Genomic DNA, 15562 nt, shown 5'->3' with positions numbered 1-15562 from the left:
GTCTCAGGGCGGTAGTCACAATAATCCCAAAGAAAGGAGACCTCATGGAGCTAAAGAACTGGCGTCCAGTGAGCCTGCTATGTGCGGATTACAAAATCTTCTCCAAAGCCCTGGCTAACCAGTTAAGAAGAGTCATGGCGAGTATCGTGAACCCGGGGCAGACATACTGTGTCCCCAACAGGTGCATCCTTGACAACATCTTCTTAGTTCGGGATGTGATTGATGCGGCCAGACTCTTTGGGTTTGATGCTGGTCTTTTATCACTGGATCAGGAGAAGGCGTTTGACAGAGTGGACCACAATTATCTTTTAGCAGTGCTGAAGGCCTTTGGCTTTGGACCTTCGTTCATTCGACACATTGGACTCTTATATCACAATGTGTTTAGTGTCGTGAAGCTGAATGGAACGTTAACAGCCCCCTTCAAGGTAACCAGAGGGATACGTCAGGGCTGCTCTCTGTCCGGTATGCTCTTCTCACTCTCCATCGAGCCACTGCAGCAGGTTCGAATTCACCTTCAAGGTCTGAACATCCCTCAGTGCCCGAATTTACACCTCAAGGTGGTTGCGTATGCGGATGACTTGACCGTGTTCATCTGTCATTCTGGAGACATCAAGGTGCTGAAATATTGCCTGGATGAATTTGAGAACCCGTCATCGGCAAAAATTAACTGGGACAAAAGTAACGTTTTTTTAATTAGCAACTGGAGGAATGGGGACCCACCGGGCCTGCCTGGTGGTCTTAAGTGGAACAGACGAGTGTTCAGATACCTGGAGGTGTTTTCAGGACAGGGAGGCATAGCTGAAGAAAACTGGCCAGACTGGGTGGAAAAAGTTCAAACCAGACTGAAGAAATGAAAATACCTCCAAAAAGAGATCTCCTGTCGAGGCAGGGTCCTAATTATTAATAACTTGATAGCCTCCATGTTCTGGCATAAGTTGCAATGTATTGACCCCCCCAATATCTGTCATTAGGACCATCCAGGGCATTATTTTAGATTTCTTTTGGGATGGCCTACATTGGGTACGGCGAAGTGTCCTATATCTGCCTGTAGAAGAAGGTGGTCAGGGACTTATTGACTTGTTGAGCAGGATGGAGGCCTTTAGATTGCAGGCGTTACATCGGCTCTTATACGGCCCCGAGCACCTGCCGTGGAGACAGCTGGCCTTTGCCTTATTTCGTGGGGTAAAGGGCTTAAATTTTGCTGAACATTATTTTGTATTACAGTCTGCCAAGTTTGTTAGGTCTGACCTGCCTGAGTTTTATCAATCTGCACTTCAGGTCTGGCACAGAAAACTCAGGAGGACCAGGCTAAATCTGGAGAGTATTTATTGGTTCATGGAAGAACCTTTAGTATGGAATCCTCTTTTAGAATGTCCATTATTGCTTTCTGAATCATTTGTTTCAATTCTTTTAAATAAAAGAATTTTAAAAATAAGTAATTTGATTGATACAAACATGAGGTGCTGGCACACCCCTGCCCACCTAGCGGCGGTCCTGGGGATCAGATCAATACGCCTGGTTGAACTTTTTATCAGTCAGGTAAAAACAGCACTGCGAAGGTCAGGCGCGAGTTCGCTGTGTGCCGAGTACTTCACAGGTGAGGAGACACCAGAGGAAGAGATGGCATCGCCCGCCGTTATCATGAGGCCAAATGTCACTGACCACACTGACAGACCTGGACACCTTCTCAAGTTTGGTACTCTGGTTGAGAAAGACTTTGAACTGTTTGATAAAAAAGAGCTGTAGAAACTGTGTGTCAAAGTGACATTTTATAATCAATTCAAAGAGTTACCAGATACACGATGGAGGACAGAACTGCAGGTCTCCGAGAACATCACACCATCGTGGAGGGCTTTCTATAAACTCCCATTGCAGAAAAGACTTGGGGATCTGCAGTGGAGGATAACACACTTGGCCTTGGCCACAAAATCATTTCTGTATACGATTAAAGCTTCAGAGACTGACCAGTGACGAGAGAAACCATCTGTCACCTCTTCATTCACTGTGAACGGCCGAGGCGGTTGTTTATGTTTTTAGAGTTTGTCCTTAGTGGTTTTGGGGTTGAGTTCTCAAAAATTTGCTTTATCTTTGGTATTAAATATAATCAAAAAAATAGGAATAAATGTGTTATTGGGAATTTCCTCTTAGGACAGGCAAAGTTGGCAATCCTTAAAACGAGGAGAAATAAAGAGAAGAACCTCATGGGGACCGACGCTCTGCTGCTCTTCAAAGTTTTAATTAAAAGTCGACTGAAACTCGAATTTATGTACCACAAGATAACGAACAATTTAGAAATGTTCAGCGACATGTGGGGGACACGACAGGTACTGTGTGCTGTGGAGTGGGGCGAACTGGTGCTCAACTGGGAATGACAAGAAAGTAGTGGTGGGCATCAACAAGATGTTCATATTAATGTGTGGAGTAGGAGGAGTGGAAAGGGGAGTAGTGGGGGTCTGATGTATGGCTCTTTGTTTATTCTGAATATTGGGCTTGTTTGTCATTTAACTGTGTATATTATTAATATTTTATCTTATGTTCACAATAAAGGTCATTTTAAAAATAAAAAAAATCTATCTATCTATCTATCTATCTATCTATCTATCTATCTATCTATCTATCTATCTATCTATCTATCTATCTATCTATCTTTCTTGACAGTCCAGTTCTCTTCCTGTGCCATCAAGTGTCCATCACAATCCCCAGCACTTTCTATTAGTTTCTGATTTCAGTTGTCCCACCTTGTGACCCTTAGTGACAAAGTGACATTTGCTCAGCCCCTCTCTGACGTCACTTTTCTGCTCCTGATGTCCTCGTGCTCCTCTGTTGGTGTCCTGCACATCAGACTTGTGACGTGACCCCATTGTCGTGTATTCTAACCTCACAGCTCGAGTCTCGCCTGTTTCTTAGACAATTCGTCACTTGATTGATGACAATGGTGTCACCCTTTATTACAACGCTGGCACCTTGAACAGGGGACATGTCCTCATTTGAATGTTCAAAGTGTCTGCAGACATCGGCCTTAACCAGCATATCCTAATGTGACATCAAGGACACACAAATGACGGGGGTCCTAAACACGGGGACAGCTGCAGTGGACGCCAATACTCTTTAATGTCACACATGTCATTGTCATTGTCACAGAGTGACGTTTTTAGGATTTATTTAGTAACGTGTGTTATGTTTTATTGTTTGCCCTGAAGAAGTCATTGAGAGAATCGCGTTGGCCCTCAGACTGTCAGGTTTATGTGGTCGGACCTCGAGAAGCAGGACCCCTCAAACAGACTGCCATGGGGGGCTTCACTTGTGTCTTCAGAACTAAAAGGATTTGCTTGTGATTTAGGACTGAGCTATGAAGAGACGATTGTTTGGTTTTCTTTCACATTCTGTCATATTCTGTCTGTTTATTATGGGATGTGTTGTTGTTCTTTTGATTTGTTTCCTGATCTTCACAGGTGAGTTAATCCTGGTGGTCCGGACTGCTGAATTCCTGATGATTCTCCTCCTTTTCTGAGCCCCTGACGTGTTCTTCTTGTGATCTTCTGATTCTTTTCTCTTTCGGTGGCCCAGCTGCTGTTCTTCTCGTCTTTTTATTCTTTAATTCTCCGTGTGGTTTGATGTCACTGAGATGTCAATTGTGTCCTTTCTAACACCAACCAGCAGGTGGCGATGCTAGCAGGTCACTCTGCCATTTTGCTCTGAATGAGCAGCTCAGGTCAGAGGAGAGCTGGGAGTGGACAGCAGTGGTCAGCAGTAATGGGGGTCACTTCACAGTCCACTCGGACCACCTCTGTGCCCAGGGGACTGGACTTTGGGATGCTGAGTGTCCATTCAGAGCTCGTCCACTAGCTTTATTACAAATTAGGAGAGAAATAAGAAAACTGAGGTCACCAGCAGTGAGGCCTTTAGTGGACTGAGGTCAGCTGGTCAGTGGCACCTGTCAGCATGTGACGTGTGAGTGTCAGAAGTGTCACATGTCAGTCCTGTCCACCCTGTCCATTATGTCACTGATCACACAGTCAGTCCAATCTTTGTCACAATAGACAGACAGAGTGTCCTCATCGTCTAAGTGGTCTGACATCAGGAGAGCCCACCATGACAGACACTCAAGTGTCACCCTCTCCGATGTCCAGCAGTGACTGGCGTGTCCAACAGGAATCTATGGATGGGGTCCTGCAAATCAGTCAAAGCCTCTCCATGTGCTGAGTCCTCAGCTACAGACACTTGACAGTGGTGGTCTCAGGGTCAAAGTGCATTTCAGTGAAGACGGCGCAGTCATTGAGCCCTTGTGCTGTGTGTCCTTCTGTCTGTCTGTCCTCACTCGTCTCTCTTCTTCTCCACAGGCTGATGTCATGTGGTCTCACCTCGGCCTGCTGTTTAGCTCTCTCCTCGGTCCTCTCGTCTCCAAACTCACAACTGACATTTCTGAACCTGACCGACAACCACCTGGGAGATTCAGGGGCCCGTCAGCTGAGTGAGGGGCTCAGGAGTGACAACTGTAAATTAAAGACTCTGAGGTGAGTAAAGAGGGGGAGGGGTGGGGGGTGTGAATGTGTTATTGATGGGCGGGCTGATCACATGACAGCACATGGAGTGACCAGAGTGACAGTGACAAGTGGAGCTGACTGAGGTGACAGACAGGAAGGACAACAAAGGTAAGGAGAGACAGACTGAGGAAGATGAGGAGGAGGAGGAGTGTGAGATGGACAAGAAAATGAAGAAATGGACAGCAGCTGAGTGTCCAGACAGAGTCAGGGAGACAAGGACATGGGGGGACCAGCACAGTAGTCAGTGTGAACAGGAGGAGATGGGGACATGACAGTCTGGGGGCTGAAGATCATTTGGAACAAACAAGAAAGAGTAGAGCAGCAGACGGGGGGATCAGTGCACAAGAGGAAGAAACAAGATGGAGGATGAGAGACGAGCAGGAGATGAAATGAGAGAAGACATGAGAGTGAGGAGGAGGAGAAGAAGAGAAAATGAAGAGAGATGGAGCACTAGAGAGACAGACAGGAAGTGACCGCAGGGGGACAGAGGGGGCAACAGCACGTCAACAGACCGCCTTCTTTATGAAATGTGACACAACCAGCAGGCCTTCAGAGGATGTTGACCAATCGGTGAGTGGACTGAGTGACTGACTGGCCGATACACGTGTCATGTGACTTAGATGAGCACAGACACTGAGAGGAATTCTGGGTGACATCAGGGGGCGTGTCAGTGTGACAGTGCAGTGTGTGTGTGGCGCCCCCTGCTGTTTGTAACTCACACTTGTGTCTCCTCACAGGCTGCAGAACAACAGGATCAGTGAGAGTGAGGAGAGGAACCTGAGGTCACTAGAGGAGGAGCTGAGCAGGTCTGGACGGCAGCTGACTATCTACACATGAGAAGACCAGCAGTGGTGATCAGACTGGCCCCCCCTGTCAGTGATGGAGCCCCCCGTCCACTCTCCCCTAAATTCTCCTCTTTCCTCTTTTTCTTCTCCTCTCAGCTCTGCTCCTCATTTAATAAACTCTCCGTGTCCCCTCAGCCTGTGTGCTCCTCCTTTAACGTCACTTTTATTTTTAACACCTTGAGACCCTCAACTGGTGACAGAACTCAAGCAGACGCAGACCTGCAGACCCCCGAGGTTCACCACTAGAGGCAGTAAAGCAGTGGGGGTCATCCTGTAAAAAGCCCCCCAAGTCGCCTGTCCCACCGGGGAGCAAAGAGAGGTGGACAGTCCAGCTGTGGGGTGACAGGGGGCCTGAGGATGTAGTGACACTGGGGACGAGGCTGGGACAAACCCTGGACAGGACGCTGGTCCATCACAGGACGCCATCAGCGCTCGTCTCCATCGTCACTCTGTGTCATTTGAACCCGTGTCTGCTCCGTGTCCGACAAAGTCCTGTGTGCCATCTGCTGATTCTCCTTTGGTGACACTTTAACTCCCACGATGCTCAGTTTTGATTTTCATTTTATTCCGTCGTCTCCACTTCACTGTCCCCTCCAGTCATGTCCTCGTAGTGAGCAGCAGCCTGACCAAGTGAGCCATTAAAAAGAAATAAAAGACAAGACGAGGAGAACATGGAGGAGTGTGGAGTTGGGATGGACTGACGCCGTCCAGGGTGGGGTCCTGACTTGATGTGGACAGACGGCCACTGAAGGACCACCACCTGAACTGGACTGAGTGGGCTTAGAAAATGGATGGACAAACAGAGAGAAATAAACTGAACTGGGAATTAAGAAAGAAACTGGAAAATAAAATAAGAGTGGGAGTGGGATGAGGGTCTAAAGGAAACAAGTGGGGGACCCCAGCCTGAGGGTGGGCTTCTATAGGACAGCTGGGTAATAAAAAGAGGAACAGGGACAAGAGTGGGAGAGAAGAACAAGGTGGGCAAGGAGGAGAGAGTTAGAAAGTGAAGGTCAGTCAGTGACACGAGGGGGACGAGGACAAACGAGGAGGAGGAGGAAGTCATCTGTTTATCACAAATCACAGCAGGATTGTCTGTCAGGGGTTTACAGTCGGTGGTCAGGGGGCCGAGATGAACTGTAGGAGCACAAGTGAGGTCAGCAGGTCCAGAACACACAAGGTCTGTTTGTATGTCATGTAGACTAAGAGAATGAGGTGACCTCCATGTCTTAATGTCTTCTGGACGTTCCAAAAAAGAGTTAAGAGAATTGGTTTGGATCTGCTGAGTGGAAAATACGTCAGAGTGTCATCTGTGTAGCCATGGAGAGAAATATCGAGTTATTTAAAAATGGATACTAAGAGCAACATGTACAGTGAAATAAAGAATAGGCCGCAGAATAGAGAGGGGCCGAGGATGAGGAGGAGAGGCGGCCCATCCTGACTAAAAGCCTCTGCCTGGGAGGTGTGACTGAGCCAAGACGGGCGATGAGGATGTCATGGTCAGCTGGGTCAAATATTGCAGTCAGAACTAACAGCAGCAGGACAGCCGGACCACCAGAGTCTCTTATTAAAAAGATAAGGAATGGGAGACAGCAGAGAGCGGCCATATCTACAGAAAATGAAGAAGAAAAGCCAACGGACAACACGACAAGGGCAGACATTTGTGTTTCTAAGGTCAGACGTCTTGTAGGAGACATTAGAGCCATCTTGACTGGCTGGTATCATCTGTAGTGTCTGTCCTGGGTGGACAGGAGATCTTCATGGACAAAAAGACCACCAGACCTTCACTCCGCTGAGCCTTAGTTCAGGTTTGAGCAGATCAGTGAGACGTGTGAGTCGGTGAGAAGACGTAAAGATGGACGACATCCTCAGTTATTGATAACAAAGAGCAGCTGCCTCCATCACTGTGACTGCTGTGATTTGTGAATGTGACTCACTGTTAATAAAATATGAAATAAGAGAAACTGTGAGAACGGACCCTTTGATGAAGTGACTTGAGAAGTTTCAAATGTCCTAACATCCAAACCAGCTGAGCGAGTCACCAAACACACCGGAGTGTCACGTCACCCACGCCCGTCACTTTCTGTCCTCGCAGCCCCTCACCTCCCTACCTGCTCGTCGTCTTCTCGTCTTTACTGCTCTTTGTATTCTGAAGTGTAATAAACACAAGTGTGCTGAGGTACGAGAAATAAACTTGGGCCAGGACTGATGATATTTAGATTTAAATGTGTGACGCTGGAGCAACTCATTCTGTGCTAAATGTATTTAAACTGTACACAATATCAACTTCATTTGTGTTAAACGTACTACAGTGGGACTATTGGAAGTGTACTTCAGGAAAATTAAATTGTATTGCTTTATATGTACTTTTAAAAAATCAACGTAATCTTACAATAGATTTAGAATGAACTTTTATCAATTACAAGTGCACTATTATTACAGGTGGCACAGTGGGTAGCGGGTCCTCCCTGTGTGGAGTTTGCAGTTCTCCCCGTGTCTGCGTGGGTTTTCTCCCACAGTCCAAAGACATGCAGGTGAGGTGTATTGGTGATCCTAAATTGTGGTGTGTGTGTGTGTGTGTGTGTGTGTGTGTGTGTGTGTGTCCTGCGGTGGGCTGGCACCCTGCCCGGGGTTTGTTTCCTGCCTTGCGCCCTGTGCTGACTGGGATTGGCTCCAGCAGACCCCCATGACCCTGTAGTTAGGATATAGCGGGTTGGATAATGGATGGATGGATGGATGGATACATTTGTCAAATATTACATTAAATAAATTAAAAACTTGAATTGTACATTGTCTTTAATTGTTACATACTTACAATAAACTTACATTTTTTTTCAACTATATGACCACTATAATTATATTTTAAGTGAATAATAAATGTCCTTGAAATAGTTAAAAAACTAAATTTATAGTTTAATTATTAGCACATTATAAATATAACTCAAATGACACTTTTATTACGTGTAATCTGTTACAGTCATTCTCTGTATATTATTAATACAGTAACAATTTCAAACTGGTACAATATATCCCATAATAAAATGAATGTCTATGTAAACTGAATGAAAGTCAGCCTTTATTTTCTAATAATTATCACATTTCTTTATAATCCCTGAGGTCACTCGGCTTCACCCCAAAGCACAACAACGTCAATGTAATCCAAGTCAAGAGCACACGGCTAACCCTCTACGTTTATAACGAGAGCTCCGCTAAACTAAAAACATCTCAAATTCAAATGTCACTTCTATCTACAGAACAGTTCATTGCTGATTTCCGGCTTATGTCAAATATGAATCCTAAATTTAGTGGTAATAATAATAATAATAATCTTCATCATCTTGTCCTTTTTCTTCTCGGTGTGACGCTCCTGTACCTTCCTCCTCCTCTCATTGCTGTTCTGAAGTCCTCAGTAATCTAAAGAAGGAGACATCACAAATAATCCAAGTCAGTCGATGGTCTGCTAGGTGTACACGACACTCACCGTCCAGCGCAGTCTGATCAGGCAGGTCCTGCTGAGACCCCCCGGCCCAGACCTGTTAAAGCCCCCTTTACGTAACTTAGTGATGAATACGACAAACTCTGAGTGACGATTGGAGTAAAGTGACAGTAAGTTTCTCAAATGCAGACATCAGCGTATGTCCACAGAGAGGACCCCATTATTGTACTCACCTAGTGTTGGTGGCAGCACTTGTGGCTCTGGCCCTGAATGAGAAATCATCAAAATGTTCAGTTAGTTGGGGTTTTCTCACCTGGGGCCTCATGTATAACGCCGTGCGTAGAACTCTCACTATAACATGGCGTAAGCACAAAAGCGGGATTGTGCGTACGCACAGAAAAATCCAGATGCAAGAATCTGTGCGCACGCATACTTTCACGTTCTTCCACTACATAAATCCCGATTTGCGTGAAAAGTAACGCACGTGCACGCGCCTTCTGTCCCGCCCCAACTCCTCCCAGAATTACGCCTCTTTGAATATGCAAATCAATATAAATAGCCTTCTGTGAAAAGACAATGGGAAAAGCACAGGGGGAAATATAAGAATTTCATCGAATACCAAGTGGAGGCAAAGGAAAAACGTACTATTTGTTGGTGTAAACAGTGGTATAATCAACAAAAGAAAGTTGATCGAGTGACTGAGTGTCGGAAAAACTCGAAAGATCAAATTCACAAAGTCGCACAGTGCCCGAAATAAAAAAGAAATCACATATCAAAGTCGCTGTGAAAAGGCGAGTCGTAGCCCACCGTCTGAGTGTCATATGAAAGCTTATTAGGGTACAGACAAAAAACATAGGCACACAATGGGAAAAAAGCACGAAATGTCAACTTTAATCTCGAAATTTCCACTTTAATCACGTAGTTTATTTTGCCATTAAAGTAGAGCATCATAAACTTCATCTTAAAATCGTTTATTTTACTAGTTTCTCAAGTAGCATGTTAAAGTCTTTGTTCTGTATTTGATCTTCTATGTGCTCTTTGTGTGTGAATCACTACGTGCTTCCGTTCTTTCTCTTTCTCCGACAGGACACAGAATGCATTACATTCGAGATATTACAGCTCTCTGAATAATTAAAATACTGAGATGTATACGTGATATCATTTTCATGATGATAGGAATGAAAGCATGTTATTAAACATGGGAACACGGTGGCGCAGTGATTGTTCATATCTCACGCAAGAGGCTTGCGGTGCCATGTGCGACCTTCGATGAAATAATTTATTACAGAAGTACTGTCTCTTTCAAACGTACTAACCTCCAATTCTTGTCCATACTTTTCTTTCTCCAATCGCCACACAATCAGCTCTGTAATAGACGTTAAGCCATATGTAAGCTTAGAACGCCGATTCTTCAAAACTTTTAAGGAACATTGAAATATCTTCGTAGTACATGTTTAATTATTCTATTCGTCTATCCTTCCAGTGTCGCGTCAGCACCAGCAAGAATACAGCGCAAGGCAGGAGCTATCCTTGAACCAGCTATACGCTGCGGCACCGTGTCCTCACATGTTTAATTATTAACAATACAGATTATTTAAATGAAGTTAAAGTTTTACCTGTATACTATAAGCAACATATTTTGCTGCATTTCATCTTAAAAATGATATTGTCATCATACGCGCTTTATAAAGTAGCGCAGGTTGTGCAATATTGTAACTGTAGTGCAAGTTTACAGTGAGGTGATTGTACTTATAAGTACAAACAGTTCTACAAGGATCACTTGATGGACTGATTGAGTGCGTTTAGAGTTATTGGGATGAAACTGTTTCTGAAACGCGAGGTCCGTACAGGAAAGGCTTTGACGCTTTTTGCCGTGGTTGAGGTAGTGTGTACTTGAAACTATATACCGATAATTCTCTTTCCGATCAGCTGCTGCTGTGATTCACACTCAGATACAGTGATATAAATACTCCGAGTGGTGCAGTGAGAGTAATATGGAAAAAGATGATCCGCAGTGGCAACCCTTAACGGGAGCAGCAAAAAGAAGAACAAGATGCAGTAAACGTAAAAACGCTAAAGCAGTTATGGTATTTGGAATACTATGGCTATTCCCTGGCCCATTATATTGCTGCAGGTTAATTACAATCAGATGCATTACACTAATAAACAATATGCAGTTAATTTCAGTGTATTTATAAAGCCGCGTCAGGAATGTGGAGCTAAGAAAGAAAGGATGAGCACACAGGAACAGTAGTTTGATCATTCTGTGGACCATTATATTGTTACAGGTTAATTACAATCAGATGCATTAAATTTATGAACGATATGCGGTTAATTTCAGTGTATTTGATAAAGCCGCCGCCGTGGATGTGGATCTAAGAAAGAAAGGGTGGTCACACAGGAACAGTAGCACTGCTTTGACGCTGGGTGCCGCCAGTCTGCAAAACCGAGGGGAGAAATTGCGTACGCCAAGGTATGAGTTACCGTGGAAATGTGCGTGGCTTTACGCCAAGTTTAGGTTTTATACATCGCGATTTGAGCGTGGAAAGGTTCGTACGCAACATTTCTGTGCGTACGCACCGTTTATACATGAGGCCCCTGGTCTTTGCTATTCAATTATATTAATAAAATTTCAAAAATATGTTGTCACAGCACATGAACGTCTTATAAGATCCACAGGGGCTTGAATGTGTCATCGTGTAGAATTACCTTTCAGCTGAACAGCCGTTTTTGGTGATGTGGTCCATAAAACGCAACCTAAACCTGAAAAATGAAATGCGTCCAACGGTAATGAACTACTAGGAGGGCAAATGTTTACTTCACACGTCATCAGTCAATTCATGAAACACCGATATGTAGTCTGGAAAAAATATCTGGCTGAGCAGTCGGCCCACAGAACTCCCACACCTGCTGACCTGTCAGTGGTCCTGGACATTTAGGGGGTCCTGTAAACACACAAGTGTCATTTAAACAGCTTGATGTGACGTCAGCAGCAGGGACCTTTACTTCTGAATGACTGAACAGAATGTTCACAGAGCAAAGACAAGACACCTTCAGTGTGAGTCTATCAGGTCTAATGATGGCAGACGGAGTGGTAAGGAAGGTCACCAACATGCAGACATCGGGGTATCCCATCGTATTTCCAGTGTGATGACACCTTGATTTTATCTTTTCATGTTCGTCCTGAGAATCGTTGCCTCAGTCACAATGGCAGTGCTAGTTATTCTGTCACCGACTGAGAAAATTATTAAAATGACAAGTTAGCAGCTTTTGTGATGCTGCCTTTGTTATGTGCTATCCAGGTTTATAAAAAGGACATTAAACACATCACATGTTCAGCATTTAATACTTAATAGTTAAAAGTGACAGGACGTCTTACTTTTATTAAATCCTGGAGGTAGCAGGGCTGCTGGTAGGTGTCCTCATCATCCTCACTTGATGAAAGTGCAGTCTTGTACTTCTGATTTGGTCTAAAATAAGATTTTCTGATCAGCACAAAACAAAATATCACAGAGGAGGAGTTGATGTGAGTTTGTGAAGTTTCATGTCTCACCTTCTCTATCTTCTTTGTCCTTCTTGGATGTGTGTGTCCAAGCTGGAAACGTCTTCTGACTGAAGGAAGAAGTCCTGAGTCTTCTCATGTGAATCTGAAAAACGACACCAAAAAGGTCTTTTCTAACTGTGCGACTACCGAAATGTCTAAACGTAGGACTTACTCTGATTGTTGATACACTGATGTGAATTGCTGTCTCTGTCATGTCGATAGCCAGGCAATAAGAATTGAAAGAAGCACTTAAGATGGCTTCTGTTATTTCCCTGTGAATGAAGCTTATTTCACTATTTCAGCGACCACTTCCACCATTTGGTGACACGTGCATCACCTCTGAGCTCGCTGTGCTGGCGCTGCCACTCACGAATCTTCATTTATGTCGACTTCTGCAGGTAACGCAGACTCGTTAATCATACCGTATAGTGCCAGGGTCTGCACGAGATTTGAAAGTGTCCTCCTGTGTTTATGGATTGACTGTTATTTTTACAAAGTAAATGAAACTCTTACACGCTCCACTTTAAAAGACAAAACATGCTGCTGAGTTTTAGCGAGCAAGTCTTCTCCAGCACTGTAAGCCAGAAGCACCGCTCACGGTTTACAACTTTTACACCAAGAAGCCGAACAGCCTGTAGCTGACTGAGAGCGTTTATGATGCCAGCTTCTGAGATATGTGGGTGGCTGTGAGCAGAAAGAGGCGTTTCTAGATGTTGAAAACGTCACAGGAATATCCCAGGATGCTCTTCTGCTTCTTTTGTGGTTCAGATTGGGTTTCTGGTCCAAATCAGGTAGTGACAGCTAGTGATGGGTGGAGTGAAGCCTCACAGAGGATCGAAACATTGGAATCAACTGTGTTGGAAATCGTGTGTGTGTGTGTGTGTGTGTGTGTGCATGTGGGTGTGTGTGCGGGTGTGCGTGTGTGTGTGCGTGTGTGTGTGTGTGTGTTTGTGTGTGTGCATGTGTGTGTGTGTGCGCTCACATTCACACTGCGATGAGCTGGCACCCATCTATTGATTGGTCCTGCCTCGCGCTGTATGCGGCTGGGACTGGCGCAGCCCTGGATGGATGGAATAATTCCACATGTACTACGAAGATATTTCAATGTTCCTTAAAAGGTTTGAGAAATTGTCCTTCTAAGCCTACAGCTGGTTTTACATTTATTTGAAACACATACTTTGTTCTGATTGGTTACATGGAGAAAGAAAATGGAAGTACAGAAAATGGGTGCTGGTACATTTGACAGGGAAAGTACTGGTGCAATGAAGAAAGCTCATCCAGAAGGGCATCCATTAAATTCCCAGGACACCTCACCACAATACGCCTAAAAAGTGATTGCAAAAACAGCTGTACATTAATGGCACTTGTGACGATCGAGGCTCCAAGAGGCTGCATCTATGAATGAGTATCCTGCTGGTTTAACTGAAATAAGGTGTAAAGTTTAGGTTTCTGAGTCAGTGGTTAGGGACACAGACAGAGAATTCAATGGATGTTCTTCTGAGTGGGCTTTCTTTATTGCAGCCATGCCATCTTTATTAAACGTACCAAACCCCAATTCCTATCCTTTCGTTTTATTTTTATATGTGGTATATGTTAAGTATGTTTAGTTAAAAGCTTATTTGAATAATTTGGGATTAAAGTATTCAGAAACACTCTATTAACACTAGCAAAGTAGTAACTAGTCTAATTAAAAGAAAAAGGCAAATAATTTGTGAGACTCATCAGATACATTTTCTTTACAGCAATCCTTTTAATCATTGATGAGCATAAACAGTGAGGGTGAATGGTAAATAGAGATGGTAAGGTGATGCAGTTACACCTTGAGCTTGGGAAAGGTGCTATATACGTAAAATGTATTATTATTATTATTATTATTATTATTATTATTGTTGTTGTTGTTGTTGTTGTTGTTGTTATTCACAAGGTGACCGAGGTTCACACCCCGAGTGCTCCATGGAGTTTGCATGTTCTCCTGTACTTGTGTTTGAGTTTCTCCAGATGCTCTGATTTCTATATGCAGTCCAAGGACATGCAGGTTTGGCCAATTGGTGTTTCTAAATTGACCCCAGTGTGTGTGTGTGTGTGTGTGTGTGTGTGTGTGTGTGTGTGTGCGTGTGTGTGTGAGTGTGCGTGTCCACCAGGTGATGGGCTGGCATCCCACCCAGGATTTGTTTCTGCCTTACAATCAATGCTTTCTGAGATAGGCTTTAGGTCTGAACACACAACCAGATTAGCCACCTTTTATAAAAGACCTGTTTGAACTTCACAGTCTGTTCTTCTTTGCGAACTGAACGCAGTGAACAGATGATGAGGTGAAAACAACAGTGTAAGGGCCAATCTTGAAAAGTATAAGTTTAAGTTAAACTCATATTAGTGTTTGCTTAAGTACAATAGAATATCATTTTCTTCTTCTACAGTAGCTATTAGAATATGGTAACCTGTAGACTTTTACCCCCGTAATTTAATATGAGATTGAACTTTCTCGCTCTAATCAGTAATACTGTGTGTTCATTGAGAATTAGTCTCATGGCCAGCATGGGCTGAATGACCCACTTGTGGTTTGTAAATGGGGTAATCATACAGTTTTCTGACCGTTAGAAATGGTTCAACTGTATAAGCAAACTTAAAGAATACAACAAGATATATAAGCTTTAAGCAGAACATTTCTTAAACATATTTTTTTTCTTTGCTATATTGATTTTTTTCTCTATTATTTGTGTGAACTGTTTTGGTTTGAATTTTTCACTAAAGCTTTTAAAAAACAAAAATATTTTGTCTGTGGAATCACTTCAACATGTCAGAACTTTGGTAATTTTGAATAAACGCAGCTACAATTTGTACGTCTGAAGGCGTTGAACTGGAATTGGACACTTATGCTCCAGAACGAAAGAAAAAGATCTGAGCTACTATGAGGTACTGTGCTCTTATCTTCTATCTCTGCATGATTGTAAATGAAAGCAAGGTCACCATACCAGAACTTGAGAAGATTTGTGATAGAATATAAAGGCATCATGGAGGATCGCTTGTGCTTTTGCCTGAGTTACAGAAGCCTGACTTGTCTGTATTGTTGGAGCGTCTCGATTGTGATGTAGTTGTTGCTAGAAAGCGGTTTGCTTGGACACACACTGTCAGAGACAAGCACTGCTGTGAACATGGTGATGTCCAAGCTTAGCTCAAGTGAAGATACCGGGAGTGA

General features: G+C 43.8%; 2 protein-coding genes and 1 long non-coding RNA gene across 3 annotated transcripts in view; 2 read left to right on the top strand and 1 right to left on the bottom strand.

The window, feature by feature from the left end:
* The window catches only part of LOC114641927 (NACHT, LRR and PYD domains-containing protein 3-like), a 117410-nt gene extending 111887 nt beyond the window's left edge, over window positions 1-5523 (top strand). Inside the window, exons 6-7 of the mRNA XM_051925838.1 lie at window positions 4341-4514; window positions 5282-5523. Coding sequence (XP_051781798.1) covers window positions 4341-4514; window positions 5282-5381 — 274 coding nt within the window. The 3' untranslated portion in view covers window positions 5382-5523. The remainder of the gene's footprint in view (window positions 1-4340; window positions 4515-5281) is intronic.
* LOC114643553 (protein NLRC5-like) overlaps window positions 1-15562 on the bottom strand; it is a 5922889-nt gene that overhangs the window by 4283054 nt on the left and 1624273 nt on the right. The window lies entirely within an intron of this gene.
* LOC127527384 (uncharacterized) overlaps window positions 1-15562 on the top strand; it is a 902058-nt gene that overhangs the window by 662599 nt on the left and 223897 nt on the right. The window lies entirely within an intron of this gene.

Source organism: Erpetoichthys calabaricus, chromosome 4, assembly GCF_900747795.2.
Source record: "Erpetoichthys calabaricus chromosome 4, fErpCal1.3, whole genome shotgun sequence".
Lineage (NCBI taxonomy): Eukaryota > Metazoa > Chordata > Cladistia > Polypteriformes > Polypteridae > Erpetoichthys > Erpetoichthys calabaricus.
This window is presented reverse-complemented; position numbering and strand designations above follow the sequence as displayed.